General features: G+C 34.8%; 1 protein-coding gene across 1 annotated transcript; it reads right to left on the bottom strand.

Moving 5' to 3' along the window:
- Positions 1-1,793: 1,793 nt before the first annotated feature.
- LOC106476294 (titin-like) lies at positions 1,794-17,885 on the bottom strand (the record flags this gene model as incomplete). The annotated part of the gene is made up of 8 exons (XM_013936956.2): positions 1,794-1,937; positions 4,426-4,683; positions 8,620-8,763; positions 9,352-9,624; positions 10,411-10,554; positions 12,944-13,204; positions 14,140-14,283; positions 17,610-17,885. Coding segments are annotated over 8 exons (1,644 nt in total), but the record flags the coding sequence as incomplete, so codon positions are not given.
- Positions 17,886-17,970: the final 85 nt, after the last annotated feature.

Here is a 17,970-nt window from a genome sequence, read left to right as displayed (position 1 = left end):
TCGTGTTGCATCCAATCAAGTTACTCCACACATTTAAAATAGTCGTGTTGCATCCCATCAAGTGATTCCACACATTTAAAATAGTCGTGTTGCATCCCATCAAGTGACTCCACACATTTAAAATAGTCGTGTTGCATCCAATCAAGTGACTCCACACATTTAAAATAGTCGTGCTGCATCCCATCATGTGACTCCACACATTTAAGATAGTCGTGCTGCATCCCATCAAGTGACTCCACACATTTAAAATAGTCGTGTTGCATCCCATCATGTGATTCTACACATTTAAATAGTCGTGTTGCATCCCATCATGTGACTCCACACATTTAAAATAGTTTAAATGTGTGGAGTCACTTGATGGGATGCAACACGACTATTTTAAATGTGTGGAGTCACATGATGGGATGCAACACGGATGCCTGAAAACAATTCTTTCAAACAAATAATTCAGGCTACCTATGGTTTTAATCATGCAGCATCGGTATTCTTGCTGATCATGACCACACTTTGCATTGAAGAAAACTTTCATGAACAGTGAAGAGTCAGCTTCATCAAGTATTATTTTTCGACGTAGGCTTTGGATGTTTTATTTTTATTTTAAAGTTTAGTGAATGGGATGGTGTATACGGATCAATATATCACTTCTTGTTGTTTTTTTTTATTTATATGTATCTGTTCAATATAAAAATAATTAGAATTGTATACCACGTGATAAACCACCAGATACCCAATCTGGTGGAAATTAAATTGAGTGGCAATTGATATGGTTTTGCTTTATCATAGTTGAATATCATAAATTCAAGTTGTTCCTAATCTATTTTGTGCACTGTAATACATTAGAGAGTTAATACAGTTGCTTCTAAATTAACAGACACATTCATTTGTTTCAAAGTAAAATGGTAGAACAAGAAGGTCTTACCTTAAATGTAGAAAAAGAAAGTCTTACCTTAAATGGTAGAACAATAAGGTCTTACTTTAAATGGTAGAACAATAGGGTCTTACCTTAAATAGTAAAACAATAGGGTCTTACCTTAAATATAGAACAATAAGGTCTTACCTTAAATGTAGAACAAGAAGGTCTTACCTTCAATGGTAGAATAATGAGGTCTTACCTTAAATATATAACAAGAATGTCTTACATTAAATAGTAGAACAAGAAGGTCTTACTTTAAATGATAGAACAATAAGGTCTTACCTTAAATGGTAGAATAATAAGGTATTACCTTAAATATAGAACAAGAAAGTCTTACTTTAAATGGCAGAACAATAGTGTCTTACTTTAAATGGTAGAACAATAGGGTCTTACTTTAAATGGTAGAACAATAGGGTCTTACTTTAAATGGTAGAACAATAAGGTCTTACCTTAAATGTAGAACAAGAAGGTCTTACCTTAAATGGCCATTTAAGGTAAGACCTTATTGTTCTATAGAATAATAAGGTCTTACCTTAAATATAGAACAATAAGGTCTTACCTTAAATGGTAGAACAATAAGGTCTTACCTTAAATATAGAACAATAAGGTCTTACTTTAAATGGTAGAACAATAAGGTCTTACCTTAAATGGTAGAACAATAAGGTCTTACCTTAAATGGTAGAATAATAAGGTCTTACCTTAAATATAGAACAATAAGGTCTTACCTTAAATAGTAGAAGAATAGGGTCTTACTTTAAATAGTAGAACAAGAGGGTCTTACTTTAAATAGTAGAAGAATAGGATCTTACTTTAAATAGTAGAACAATAGGGTCTTACCTAAATGGTAGAACAAGTGGGTCTTACTTTAAATAGATCTTACTTTGGACTCTTATTGTTTTTGATTGGGTGGCTTCTCCTAATGCGTTTCTGGCTGTGACTGTGAAATCACCACTATCTTCAGGAAACACATACAATATATCCAAAGCCACATAGCCGAAATCAAAGTAGGTTTTGAATCGGTGGCCTATAGAATTGAAAATTACATCTTTCAACCTTCACGTTATACACACACACACGCACATCATTACTCTAATGAATAAATCACCATGGAAATACATTATATTGTGTTTTATTTTTGTCATTACACTACAATCAATTCTGGAAATCCATTCTAAGTCTTTTTTAATTTCTGTGTATTTTACCCCAAACAGCTCAGCTACAATACTACAAAATAAAATAATAATTATGTTCTGAATTTAAGTTGAAACTATGAATTAAAAAATACTTCCTATTCAACTGATAATGTGGAACATCATAAACTTAACAAAACAATCCAGAAGTTAATCACCAGGCTTATAGGCTTAGGGACGGCAGGTCACATTATTTTGTCTGTTGCACCAGTTTTTAAATATATGTTATTATTCCGTAATGAAACGTTTGTTGACTATTCAATGTAATTATGGGTTACATGTTTAGCCGATAGGCGTCTTTTCAAGGTATTTTGGAAGGCAACAGTAATGCTAATGTAATAAAAAAGTATACTAACTTTTAAAAAAATAGTAAACAACATGAGAATGAGTGTTAATGTCATTAACGTGATTCAAGAGTCAATATAATATTAATATTTTTGAGTCAAAACTTAGTCAAGAGTCAATTCAGTTGTAAATAGAATGCTGCTAATATTTTATTGTTCTTATATCGCTAAATATTAGGCCTAATATTCTGAAAAAACACGCTTCTAGAAGGTTATGTGAACTTTATATTTCAAAAGGAGGTTTAGTCGAGAGTTGCAATTACTAAGACATAAATGAAATTTTCATCTTTAATTTCAAATAACAATGCTAGGTAAGAATTTACAATATGTTTCAAGCTTAAAATGAAAAGGTTTAATTTTCTTTATGATCTCACTGAACTTGTTTTGTCCAAGTTATGAGCCATTTAAATTGAGTATTAGTTTAATGCATCTGCCTCTTTACAAAACTATTTGTTGGCTGTTATCGAACCCTGCACTGGACGTTATAAACCCTCAAGCTTACAGTCTTAAAGTTTGTTTCCCGCAAAGCTACACAAGGGCTATCTGCACTTAGCCGTCCCAGACTTTTTGAATACTCTTCTCTGACCGAATAGTGATTTTACCGTCACTCTTATAACGCACCCACGGCCTCAAAGTGCGGGGCGTGCGTTTGCGACAACGGGACCAGAATTATATACCCTCGGATTCATAATTTATGTACGCTAACCACTAGGCCACGCCTTAAAGCATGTGACTCACTATAAATTCCAAAATCAAACATTTAAAGCCCAATACTTGACAGTATTCACAAGTGTACTTGTGAGAGTAGAATACGAGATTCCCCAGTTATTTAGGAGAACTTCATATTTAAAACTATCTTCAGAAACACGAACGCGAAAATGAGACGAAAGGGATTTTAACTGAGACCGAGAAGGACGTGTTCTTTAAAAGAAATAAAATTTAGCAAAACAAACACAAAATTTTGTGGCGTTTTAGTTGGAAAATGTTATTAGCTATGATTTCACTATAGATGACACCTTACACATGTGTACAGTTGATGGTTTACCAAATGTTATTAGCTATGATTTCACTATAGATGACACCTTATACATGTGTACAGTTGATGGTTTACTAAATGTTATTAGCTATGATTTCACTATAGATGACACCTTATACATGTGTACAGTTAATGGTTTACTAAATGTTATTAGCTATGATTTCACTATAGATGACACCTTATACATGTCTACAGTTGATGGTTTACTAAATTTTTCATCTATAGTGAAATCATAGCTAATCATGTATAAGGTGTTAGTAAACCATCAACTGTACACTTGAAGAGTGGAATGTGTGATAGAAATGTGAGCTTCAAAACTGATACCAACCAAAAATAGAATGAAGAAATAAAGTATTATGAAAGACTTAGTGATTGACCTGTGTGTATATATATATTAAGCTGTTAGTAGAGGTGTTCAAGTGAACCACCAAAGAGGTGCGCAACATACGGCCCGCGGGCCAAATTTGGTTATTTTGTACACGAAATTATAGTGCCCAAAGTTGAAAGTTTTTTTTTATCAATTTGATGAAAACATTTTGTCTGTTATTAAATTTAAGAGTTTCTGCTTCACAACTTAATAGAGATTTTATGAAATTGTCTTTAGGGTTAGTAGAAAACGCAAAGGGCTCAAAACATTTTCGGAGGAAGAAATATTATGGTCCACTAAGTCTAAATTGACCCAGAGAAAATATTGAGTTGTACACCTCTGATTAGTTCTTGGTGGCCATCTTAATGCCGCGAATGGGGCTCAACGTGAAGCTGACGCAATTTAGGACGTGACACGAAACACAAGTACTTTTGTATCGAATGGACGGATCGTATGGTACGACCCAAAATAATGGAAGGTGGTGGCCCACGCCCACATTAATATCATTATTTATTAAGCCCTGGTACCTTTACTGGCTTTATGAGTGTGGGCACTTGTACATTTACGTAACTTACCAGTTGTAAGGGGGCGTCCATTAAAATACCATTCGACAGTCATGCTAGGATCCCCAATCGGCTCCAATCGGGTTTCAAAGTGAGCGCTCTGCCCCTCCACCAGGAGGTCCTTGCCCACAAGAGGCTCGGTGAACTTTGGTCGCTGGGTGACAGTAGTCTCCTCGTACGTTTCTCGTTGGAAGCGAGAACTGTCTTCGAGATGCTGTATTTTCTCCAGGCCTTCAGGGTATTGGCTCTCCAAAACTACGTCCTGTTTGGCTGGAAACAACCGTGGTTACACGTTAAAAACTGCAAATACGTGTTATGTGCAAATATTTAAAATTTGTTTTAGAATACAAAAATATTTTTTTCTATGACACTAACTCACATAATCTAATTATACTTTAAATAAATACAGAATGTAGAATTTTGCTCCAATATAATCTATATAAATATAATAGTACTGTATGTTGTATGTCCATGTAACTACTTCGCAGGGTGTGGGTGGAACTTCACCAAAAATTGGTATGGAGGTTTATTAGGTCAATGCGGTGGTACATACAAATTTTCAATTTTGCGTTTTGGCTATTTTTACCACTGTTTCTCCTCCTATGGATGGATCTTGCAAATTTGGTATGGAGGTTTATAAATGAATATAAATTTTCAGTTTTGCGGTTTTTATGGGCGTTTTTTTTTAACCACTACTTCGCCCCCTGTTGATGGATTTTTGTTTGTTGGGTCCATGCAGAGATAAATGCAAAGTTGCGGTTTTATGGGCATTTTTTTTACAAGTACATATAAGGGAAGCAGCTTTTCATGTCCTAAGATAACGTTTCATTAATCATGAATTTACATAACGTCCGTCCAGGGGAGGACGGGTACTCCAGCTAGTTTTAAATAAAGAACTTTGTAGCATGTAGAAAATATGTTTCATGTTTCGGGTCCTTCCTAGAGAAAAAGTTTGTTTGTTTGTTTGTTTTTAATTAAGCACAAAGCCACACAATGGGCTATCTGTGCTATGCCCACCACGGATATCGAAACCCGGATTCTATCATTGTAAGTCCGCAGACATACCGTTGTGCCACTGGGGGGACAGAGAAAAAGTGTATCTAGGTTTTATTTTTCTACATAGGGGTATGTCTTTGTATATTATGAATATTGATTTGATGTATCTTTTTTTCTAAGTCCTGTGCCTGATCATTTGGAAGTTCTAAATTAGAATTATATTGAACATAGGTATTAAAAACTGCCACAACCAGAAATGGTAAAAAAAAAAAGAAATATATATCAAAAACTCGAAAGGTATTAGAACACGTTTGATGAAACTTTAAACTCGGCCATATGTAAAAAATATATGAAAATATGTTTTCAGTATACATCAATCTATTGTAAAACCTACAATGATTTTAGATATGCTGATCAGTAAGTCACGTGACAACCGCAGCCAATGTAAAGTTGCGATGGAATGTCATGTATCAGAAGTACATTTTTAGATTGTCATTTTGTACGTGGTGTGGAAGAATATGTAGTAGCCCTTTCCGACGTAAAATATTTATACACTCAGATTATAAATACGTGTTGAAGTTAGGGTATCTCTGTTGCTTAATGGCATTGGAAAATATGAATCAACTTCAGGCACCAAACCATTCAGGAAAAGACCTGCAATAAGTCGTACCCCAGCAGTCTTGAGCAAAGTGTGGCATCTTGGAAGAAATGAGAATCAACGAATACACACAGTACACAGTATAATCAAGGAGGATCTCCGTCTAGAAAACCGGCACAAGTCACGGGTTTCTTCCGTAGACAATGAAACTGGAATTCGTGTTATTTCACACAAAGATATACAAGTGAAGTCGCCCATAGATTTCTGTGTGATCGAACTGTTGAAACGGTTGATGGGAAACCGTCGTCCTCTTATACTAGATTTATTAGGAAAAACAAGCAGGGAGGAGTGGTGTACGTTAGGCATGACAGCCTTACGACTGAGCCTTTTGCAATGGACTATGTTGCAGAGATACTGTCACGATGCACAATCGTCAGATAGAGTATGACTGGAAATGGACTGTAACGATGTGGCGAGACTTCTAAATCGTTTTAATATAGCACACTCAACCTCTATAAATAAGTTTATGTTAAAGCACAAGCTACACAACAGGATATCTGTGCTGTGACCATCATGAGTATCGAAACCCGAATTTTAACGTTATGAGCATTCAAACTTCAACCTGTTAGATACATCCCTCTGCTAAGTACTTCAAATCGATATGCTACTTCATACTCCTAGCTACTTCAAATATTCCAGATCAGTTGACAGAGCAGTGATATCAAAACATTGAACTGAGTTGTAAGTCCCAAACAAATCCAAGTCAAAACTACTTCAGAATAAATTCTTCCATTTCGTTTGTTTGTTTATTTACAACATATAGAAATGTATATAATACTTGGAACTGCATCTTAGAATCTATTTACAAGTAATAGTTAAACAATGTTTTTAGTATATATATATCTATATACACTAACACTATATTAATATATAAAATATATACTTGTCCAAATGATTTTATAACAAACTTAAGGTGAGCAGGTATTATAAGACATTCTAAAGCAACTTCACCAACAAATTAAATTAAACTTTTAGAACAGGTTGGACGAAATAGAATTCCCAACAAACCAAATATATTTTTGTATTCCAATAATGATGGTAAAACTGACAAAAACTAAAGTCTAGCGGGTAAAAATTGACCTTGGATCACTCTGTACATAGCTCAGAAATCATCTTGTTATTGTAACATAAAATATTACTAAGTCTCATTTGTATCATGTTTTCTTTAATACATGTTCAAATAAGTAAGTTATCTAAATTTAAGATCTATTTTTACTGAAAGTTTAAGTAGCATTGTACATCTTCGGTTTTCAAACCACACTGTAACACAACACTAAACACCCATACAACACTGTAACACAACAATGAACAACCTATACAATACTGTAACACAACACTAAACAACCTATGCAATACTGTAACACAATACTAAACAACCCACACAATACTGTAACACAATACTAAACAACCCATACAATACTGTAACACAACACTAAACAACCCATACAACACTGTAACACAACACTAAACAACCTATACAACACTGTAACACAACAATGAACAACCTATACAACACTGTAACACAACACTAAACAACCTATACAATACTGCAACACAACACTAAACAACCTATACAATACTGTAACACAACACTAAACAACCCATACAACACTGTAACACAACACTGAACAACCCATAAAACAATGTAACACAACACTGAACAACCCATACAACACTGTAACACTACATTGAACAACCTATACAAAACTGTAACACCAGATTGAACAACTTACACTACATTGAACAACTTACACTGTAACACTACACTGAAGAACTTACACTACATTGTAACACAACACTGAACAACTAACACCACAGTGTAGCACTACATTGAACAACTTACATGACACTGCAAAACTACATAGAAAACTTACACCACACTGTAACACTACATAGAACAAATTACACCACACTGTAACACTACATAGAACAAATTACACCACACTGTAACACTACATAGAACAAATTACACCACACTGTAACACTACATTGAACAACTTACGCCACTTTGTAACACTACATTAAACAACTTACGCCACATTGTAACACTACATTAAACAACTTACGCCACATTGTAACACTACATTAAACAACTTACACTACATTAAACAATTTATACCGCATTGTAACACTACACTGAACAACTTACACCACATTGTAACACTACACTGAACAACTTACACCACATTGTAACACTACACTGAACAACTTACACCACATTGTAACACTACACTGAACAACTTACACCACATTGTAACACTACACTGAACAACTTACACCACATTGTAACACTACACTGAACAACTTACACCACATTGTAACACTACACTGAACAACTTATACCACATTGTAACACTACATTAAACAACTTACACTACATTGTAACACTACATTAAACAATTTATACCACATTGTAACACTACACTGAACAACTTACACCACATTGTAACACTACATTGAACAACTTACACCACATTGTAACACTCTACTGAACAACTTACACCACATTGTAACACTACACTGAACAACTTACACCACATTGTAACACTTACTTTGGCAAGTTAACGTTGCTGAAGATTTTGCTGTTCCAACACTGTTGATTGCCACACAAGTGTAAGTACCCGAATCCCGTGTGTCAACACCACGAATGGTCAGAGAAACATAACCAAAATTGAAGAAAATTGTCGTTCTATAGCCTGTAAATAAATAAAGAAATAATTGTTGAATCGTTGTGAACTTAAGTACACTGATGGGATTATTATTACAATTAGATAATATTAAAGCAAATGTTATTTGATGGGTTCGTAGCCGAAAGTAACAAAATATTAATCATCATGATACTTAACCCACCTATAAAAAAAACGTTATTTCTCAGTCAAAACTCTATCTTTGTATAAATAAATTTTTCCTATACCTTTATGCTGCGATTTACACTGACAGGCCTCCATGTTCTAACGCTGAAAAATTCACAATGGACTATCTGTCTAGAAAACCCAAGATCAAATCTCGGCCACTATCTATACAGTAATATTCCTTCTCGCCCACCAGTGGCACAGCGGTATGTCTGCGGACTTACAACGCTAGAATCCGGGTTTCGATACCCGTGGTGGGCAGAGCACAGATAGCCCATTATGTAGCTTTGTGCTTAATTATAAAACAATATTCCTTCTCAGAACTTCCCTGAGGAGGGCAGCAGGTTATAAAGTAATTAGTGATAAAAAATAAGTGAAATATATTTTTTTCATTAGAACTTTCTTGTAAACAGACATTCAAAAAGCCCTTACTAGCTTCCAGAGGTTTTCCATCTTTCAGCCACTCAACTCGCATGTTGGAGTCTCCAGTTGGTTCCACACGAGCTTCAAATCGTGCTATTTTCCCCTCTTGGATGTCCACTACATCTCTAAGAGGTGTTCGGAACACTGGCGCCGTCTGGGGCACAGCTTCTTCCACCACTACCTGTTGGCGCTGTTGCTGCTGCCAGGCTTCGAGTTCTTGAATTTTTTCTTGGTACCGTTGTTGTTCTGGATATCCCAGATCATAAACAACCTCTCCCATAGCTGCACAGAAAGAGACATTACTCTTCTGTAAGGCTGTAATCTTTTATATTTTATTAACTTAATAAAAATGAAATAATAAACACATTTAGAGGAGAAACAATTTTATCGTGAGTAAGATAAATAGTCTGAGTATCTCTTCTTTTGTCAGCATAATAATTAGAATATCCGTTTAACAGTCTTGGTCCACAATTCAGCAGGAGTTCTAGAAATTTCAATTGGGGTGGGGGGGGTGGCATAGACGTCTAATACATAGGGCATAAAAGGCATTTGCCCCCTATTTCCAATTAGCTTACATACACTATTATTAATAATTATGTTAGATTGGCTTAAATTTTTTGCCCCCGCCAACTTTCCGACAAAGTTAGGCAGTCATGAGAGGAGGGGGACGATTTTAATATACGTTATTCACTGTAGACACACCCTTACCTCGAACATTTTACACACAAAACACTAACTTACAAACATGTCTGACATTCATAACATCTCACAGCTATTTACAAACTAAAAATACACCACGGGCATTAGAAATTTGAATCATCCTTGCTTCGAAGATCATGGCGCCTTGGAAGAGAAAAACTACAAAGTTAAAATAACAAGAGATTAGGAGCTAGTGTTATGTGTCAGCTGTAATAGTTCGCCTTAATTAGAGGGAAAACAATACTTGGCGGAAAATGCGAGAGGGATAGGTGCCCCCCACCCGTGATATCAGTTAAAAACTCGGTGCGGAAAACGTGCATTCTTCTTTTCAATACTGATCAGGATTGAACGAAAGAAAATAAAACTTACTCTTTACTTTTAGCGTTGCTGATGAAAATGCTTCTCCTTTCTGGTTAATTGCTTTGCACATGTAAACTCCAGAGTCCTCAGCTCGAAGGTACTTAATATGTAACGCCACGTATCCAAAACTAAAAACAGTACTCATTCGAGTGCCTATGATAAATTTTAATAGAGAAATATATTACAATTTTTGTAATTGTACAACTAATTATATATATATGGAGAAGAAGGGCGATGACAATAATACACTATTCATATTATTTTAATTATTTCATAAGTTTGTGGAAGTGATATTATCAAGTCAATAGTGATCTATGAAACACAATTTTTGTTGTTTTTTAGATAAAGAAACAATCAAACGAAGACGGGACAACTACGTTGTAAAGCATGAATTACTACACTATTTTTAATTCACAGGACCTGACACGTTTCTCCAGCCTCTTCTTGCCTTCTTCATTCAGAACCAACCTCGTCAATAGTAAAGCTAATTAAGTATACTTTTCTTATGTTTCTATTTATGAAGCTTAGAGTGCATTGTTTCATCAATTGGGTATCTTCGCTGTTAACGACATAATCGGCCGTAATCCCAATAACAGCTCAGGTGGTTCAGTAACCTTAAGAGATTTGGGTTCTTCCTAAATACATATTTTAAGCTAAAATGCAAAACAATCTTTATAATGAAAAGATTAATAATAAAGAATAAATTAAAAGTAATTATATTCTATGCTAATTAGTATAACCAATACTGTTAATGAAAGTAGCATTAACAAACAATCTTTGACTCAACGACAGCAGAAATAGTAGCGACTGGCATTTAGTTTTTTTTTTCTGAAAATCTACAGGAATATCCATTATTTTATGAGAAATTCAAAATTCTATACCATTCTATAACTGGATAACATCCAGAGAAGTTATGATTGCTTTTTGTCAGTAGAGTTGGGTGTTTTTTTTTTTACCCTAATTCAGACAGTGGTCATGGCACTATTGTAAAACATTATCTATGGAACGTTCACCATTACCAAACTCGTTGTGAAACTTGTGAGGAACTTCTGAAACAACAAGTCACAATCTCTGAGGGTTTGTTCTTGTCAAGATGAAAACTAGATCAGATTCAAAGCTAATCTGGAAATGTAAAGTAGCAAAATGTCCGAGGCGTTACAAGAGTAGCAAGTATGGATGCAATCACAATGGTAGAACAGTCACCTAAAAGGTTAGCCATAAGAGAGGTCAGAGGTGCTGTCAAGTGTTTAAAGAAAATTACGTCTGTGTACAGGAGCGGTAAACTTATGGATGTATCCAACGACTTGCCCTCCAATGGGGATGAGAGCAGAAAAAAGATAACGATTCAAGATCAGGTAAGGAATGGAGAATACGAAGACTTTTTCTGAGCGGAGTGCAAGAATGTTACAAGGATAGGAGAAGAGATGAGTAGTAAAGTAACGACGAAATGGCATTACCATATAGCGTGCAGATGGTTCATTATGGTAGGATAGAAACACCTTAACGAAATGGCATTACCATATAGCGTGCAGATGGTTCATTATGGTAGGATAGAAACACCTTAACGAAATGGCATTACCATATAGCGTGCAGATGGTTCATTATGGTAGGATAGAAACACCTTAACGAAATGGCATTACCATATAGCGTGCAGATTGGTTCATTATGGTAGGATAGAAACACCTTAACGAAATGGCATTACCATATAGCGTGCAGATGGTTCATTATGGTAGGATAGAAACACCTTAACGAAATGGCATTACCATATAGCGTGCAGATGGTTCATTATGGTAGGATAGAAACACCTTAACGACTATTCAGATCAAAGAAAACAAAATGATTGATGGATCATAACCTACACAGCTTACGGACCTAATGGGTACTCCACCACCTACCAAAATAGTCATATTTTGTGCCGTTAAATAAATAATACTGATACTACTTTAAATAGTTTGTAAGTAACAGTACGGAAGAGTTATGTCTATTAAGACTTGATGCCCAACAGAGGTCAAAGGTCACCACTTCAACATCCCTAGTGTTAGTCAGGCTACGGTAGATATGCAGTTGAAGCAAATCATATTTTAACTTAATGTAAGCTGGAAGCGTGTTTTACTTTCTCTTCTATTTTAGGTTAGTATTAGTGTGTATTTATACTAGGATACCACCATAAAAAGTCTTGGTTGAAACGCTATTTACATCATTCATGTATCAAATATCTAAGTTTAACTAAGAGTTGGTGTGTTATAACCTATTCGGCTTTGGTAGTGTGCGAAAGGCCTCGTCGTTAGTGGCATAAAGCAGATAAAAGTTTAATTTAAATACTGATATACACTCTACTCAATGGAAACCTATGCTGTGCCAATGAAGAAGGATGTGACAAAAAGAGTTATCGGTCTGTTACCATTAGACAGATCACGTTTCACCAGGTACGACTTTACACACGTTCTATATGCACTTAAGATGATGTATACTAAAAACAAACAAATTGATACTAACTGAAAATCATGTGCTTAGAACGATTATGAAAAGGTCCTAAACTTACTGGCTGTTAATGGCTGACCATTGAAATACCACTCAGTAGTCATTGTGAAGTCATTTACTGGAGTTATCTGGGCTTCAAAATGGGCAAAACCTCCTTCCTGTAAATTGTCTAAGTTGTTTAAAGGTTTGGTGAAAACAGGCTTAGCTGCACATATAGATTCATCAACTGATTCGTGACGTTTATAACGTTCCCAATCTTCCAACTGCTGGATTGCTTCCCAACTTTCTGGGTGTTGAACTGTACTTTCTATTACAGCACGAGCTGTGAAAGGAAAGTTAGTTTTATTTCCTGGAAAGTTATTAAGTGGTCTTGATAAATATAATGATATGTATGTTACTTAACCTTCAAAAATCCAAATTGTCTTGAATAAATATAATAACATGTACGTTACTTAACCTTCAAAAATTACGATATATGTTTTTTTACAATTTGGGTTTTTGAAGGTTAAGTAACATACATGTCATTATATCTATTTAAGATTATTTGGATTTTTGAAGGTTAACTAACGTACATGTTATTATATTTATTCAAGATTATCTGGATTTTTGACGGTTAAGTAATATACATGTTATTATATTTATTCAAGATTATCTGGATTTTTGAAGGTTAAGTAATATACATGTCATTATATTTATTCAAGATTATCTGGATTTTTGAAGGTTAAGTAATATACATGTCATTATATTAATTCAAGACAATTTGGATTTTTTTGAAGGTTAAGTAACATACATGTCATTATATCTATTCAAGACAATTTGTATTTTTGAAGGTTAAGTAACGTACATGTCATTATATTTATTCAAGATTATTTGTATTTTTGAAGGTTAAGTAACGTACATGTCATTATATTTATTCAAGATTATTTGTTTTTTAGAATACAGCCTGTATAAAATACCGTAGTTTATCGCTTTATGTATACATTTTGTCTTCTTTTTATATCCCAACAAAGTTCACCCTTCATTGCTATGACTGACGTTATCAAAGAGCTTTTAAAGATGGCTCGTTATTTCTTTATTAAATGTTCAGAAACACATTCAGTTTGAATTAAAATCTCATATTTTGAAATTAAACTACTCCTGTAGCTTTATTAATATTATTCAAAGTCTGAGAAACACGAGTTTTATATATATATATAATATTGTCTTTAAAACAAGAAAGCGGGATATTTTTTTTTTTGTGTGAATTGACTAACTTACGGCTCACATGAAGTGTTGCTGTAGTAATAGCTTCTCCTACGATGTTCTTTGCCTGGCACTGGTAAGTACCTGAATCTTCACTGTTAACGTGTAGCAGTGTGAGTGCAACATAGCCAAACCTATCAATGGTCATCGCCCTGGAACCTGAAAAAGACACGTTAATGTCACAATACCTGAATTACGAAGCCTAAAGACAATGACAGGGATATTCAAAATTTTAATATATAACTTCATAGTACTAAGTGTGAGCAATATAATGGTTAAAAAAGTTTACAAACAAGAGGGAATCCTCAATAGCCGTGGCACTTGAAATTCTTTTAGGCAGGATTAGAGTAAATTAATCTATGAGACTTTTTTTTTTCTTCTTTTTTATTAGCCATATTTTTGTGCGCCAGCAATACCAAGCGTGGGACGCGCGTATACCCGATTCTCTTAGGCAGGATTAGAGTAAATTAAGCTATGAGACTTTGGGCGTTATCAAATACATCAGTCGAAAGGATTTGACCTCCAGAGTCCAAAACGGTAATTAGATCTCAAATCGGTCAACAGATGGCGGAGCTGTGAGCAAAAGTTTGTACTTGAACAAAAGAATCAGAGCCATTCTATGAGCCGTTATGCCGTGGCTAAAAAGTCAGAACGAATAAAAATTGACTAAACATCTGAAACCCGTAAAGTCAGGTTTTATTCGTTTTGACTTTCAATAAATTTATGTGCACCTTTTAAACATTGAGTTGCTTATGTTTCACGACAAAGATGCTTGAATGGTACTTGTATGTTACAATTTCACGAAAAAAAACCTCAAAATGTCTTATTTCTTAAACTTGAAGTCGTTGAAGAATAAAAATACCTTAAAACGTGTATCTTGAAAATGGCGCGAAAATTACACAAACAGTGGTTTTCTTTAGAGCAAAAGAAATGACAAATATTATTTAACAGTAAGGATAACTTTTAAAAAAATATATTTAATTTGCCATAATTGGGTTTTAAAATAATCCATGAATGAATATTAAAATGAAAATGGTTTCAAAACGTAATTTGTTGAATATAAAATTTATACAACTGTTTTATTTATATCATACTAAACTTCCTTTTTTATTTATAACAGTAATGTCAAACTAAACCCCCCACCCCACCCACCCTCATCACGACCTTAGTCCCATCGAATTAGGAGTCGGGCCGATATTTATTTTATTTTTTAATAAGCCAGACATTTTTATATTGGTGGCTGGCGCAGTCAGCAACCATATAGGACGAGAATGTTCGGTGACGGGGAATCGAACTCGTGACCCTCAGATTGCGAGCGGAGCACCCTAACCACCAGGATATGCAAGGCTCAATATTTAATAATAGAGATCGATGTTCTATATTTTTCTAATTATGATGCTAGGGCGAGTGCTTAGACCTTACATGCCCATTTTTCCACCAGCGGTGATGTCCTATGTGATATACCTCGTTATGAGGGCTTCTGCGCAATACACTGATGCCACTGTTTGTCTCTCCTCCTCTTTACTTGCTCTCTAAAGTTCACCAACTGTTCATGGTTAACTACTTTCGAGTACATTTGAGCAATCCAGAGACACAGTAGTCCATGTGGGATGCACAGGTTTGTAGGAAGTGGGAGAACACTTATTCCCGTTTCTACTTGTGTCATTCAGAGAAACAGCAATGTTGACTTGGAGGTATACCTCATTAGCACCCAGTCCATACAAAGATGGTATTTCGTTGTGATGTAGTGGTGGTGCTAACACGTCAGTCAGGAAGTATGCTAACATGTCAGTCAGGAAGTATGCAGAGCTCACATTGGCAATTTTTCTCTATTCTCCACATTATTATAGCTGTGTTCTGCAACCATCTTAAATCCCTTGGAAAACCTTTCGCGACATATTCTGTACCATTTTTGAAATGCTATATCACCTGTAGAATGGTAGTAGGTTCCTCGTGCTTTTGTATGCACATAAGCAGACTTATGCTTCGTCCAATGTGATAACTATTTGATTGTGTTCTTTGAAAAAAAGTTGTGAATATCGTTCTTAAGTCGCTTCTTTAGGCCTAAATTCGTTAAGTTATTTTCTTGTTTATTGTTCTAAAGGAAATTACTATTTTAGTTACAGAGAACGGTTATAATATTGGGCTATTTCCGGTCACAAGTTCTTTAACTTGCTTCACTACCTCCAGTGTACGACTGGTAGCCCATCGTGGAGTAGCCTGTTTTGTTGTAATCACGCCTCTTTTGCTTTGCCAATACGGCGCACATCTACTGATATTTCTTTCTTCGAAACTCTAAAGTTTATTACTTTGCATACTTTTCTAATCGTTTAATAAAAAAGTTAATATTACCATCTAGGAAAGTCTTAATTTCAAGCACAATCTGCACTGGCAAGTAAACACACTTCAACTGAATCGCAACAAGACGTTTAACCTGGTGGTCACAGTCTACGAGGATGGCTAGAAGTAAGATGATTGAATATGGAACTGTAACTAAGGGTTGTGAACAACCCTCCGTATTACAGACAACGGTTATCAAAGGAAATTAGTTTCACTAGGAATACGTTCAGCAAATGACTGGGTAGCTTTCTGCGGCCACTTTGGTGTCCTACAAACTATTAATTCTCAGATTAAATACTTTATATATTAGGCCTAAAGAGAAAAATGATTTTTTTGGTATTTTACAAGCAGGATCCTCTTGAGATGTGTCCATTAAAGTGTGGGTAAAGTATTGAAGAAGGAAATACATTTCTTGTTGTGATCTCTCAACACATATCTCAGTTCAATGAGACCAAAATCATTTAATGGGTGCATAATTGGAACACTACATGTATATATTTAGAAATAAAAGATCTAAAATTAGAGACTTTTGGTTTTCCTTCGGTAGTATTCCATGAAGATTATAGATTCACAATAAAATAAAGTCTTTTTGTTTGTATCTATAATAAAAATATTAGTTGCTCGTACTATTGAACACAATATCTTATGCTTTGTTTTTAATTGGGTGAATTGGTCAGCAGAGTTTGACTAGAGATTGATGACGAGATTTTAAAGGTGACAAAACGTCAAATGAATTGAGCTAAAACCTCGTAGACTGTGCCAGATATAAAACCATTGACAATATATTCATTAAATAAAAAAACGTCGAACTAAGAACTTGCTAGATAAGGAGGAGAACACTAGAACCTGAAAAGTATTTGTTAGCAATATTAGTTGCTAACAAATATTCACACGAAGAAAATAATTGAGATACGGTGTTATATGGTTAACTAATAAGGAATATTGAAAACATTTGTATTCAGTTATCATGTTAAATGGTACACTAACCTATTTTAACTCACTTTTATAAATGGAGTAGTTAAAGTAATTTCACTCATGACACACAGTTACAACATTACATATATTTAATGTATTTTAATGTAAATGTGCAATCATCGTTTAAGTACACACATATTATTATTATTTATCGTTATAAATAAACTCACTTGCTTCTAACAGTCTTCCATTCACAAACCACTCTATCTTCATAGTGGGGTCACCAATAGGGATGAGTCGAGCCTCAAAACTCGCGCGTTCTCCTTCTTCCAGATGTAAATTTCTAAGATGCGTCATAAATTCGGGTTTCTGAGTTGGCCTTGAGTCCTCCTCATGAGGCACGTGAGGATGGGAACGCTCAATATGACGTAACCAGATAGTCTCCCGGGGTGGGGAACCTCTACAAGGCAGTGAAGGTACAATCATGTGAAAAGTCTGCTTGGAAACTGTTGTCAGACATTTCAAACACTATTAATCAAACAGTAAGATATATTGCACATTTAATATGGTGAGATCACATGTGATTTCCTA

The sequence above is a fragment of the Limulus polyphemus genome, unplaced genomic scaffold (assembly GCF_000517525.1).
Source record: "Limulus polyphemus unplaced genomic scaffold, Limulus_polyphemus-2.1.2 Scaffold10217, whole genome shotgun sequence".
NCBI lineage: Eukaryota > Metazoa > Arthropoda > Merostomata > Xiphosura > Limulidae > Limulus > Limulus polyphemus.
Note: the sequence above shows the minus strand (reverse complement) of the source record. Positions and strands in the feature narration are given on the sequence as shown.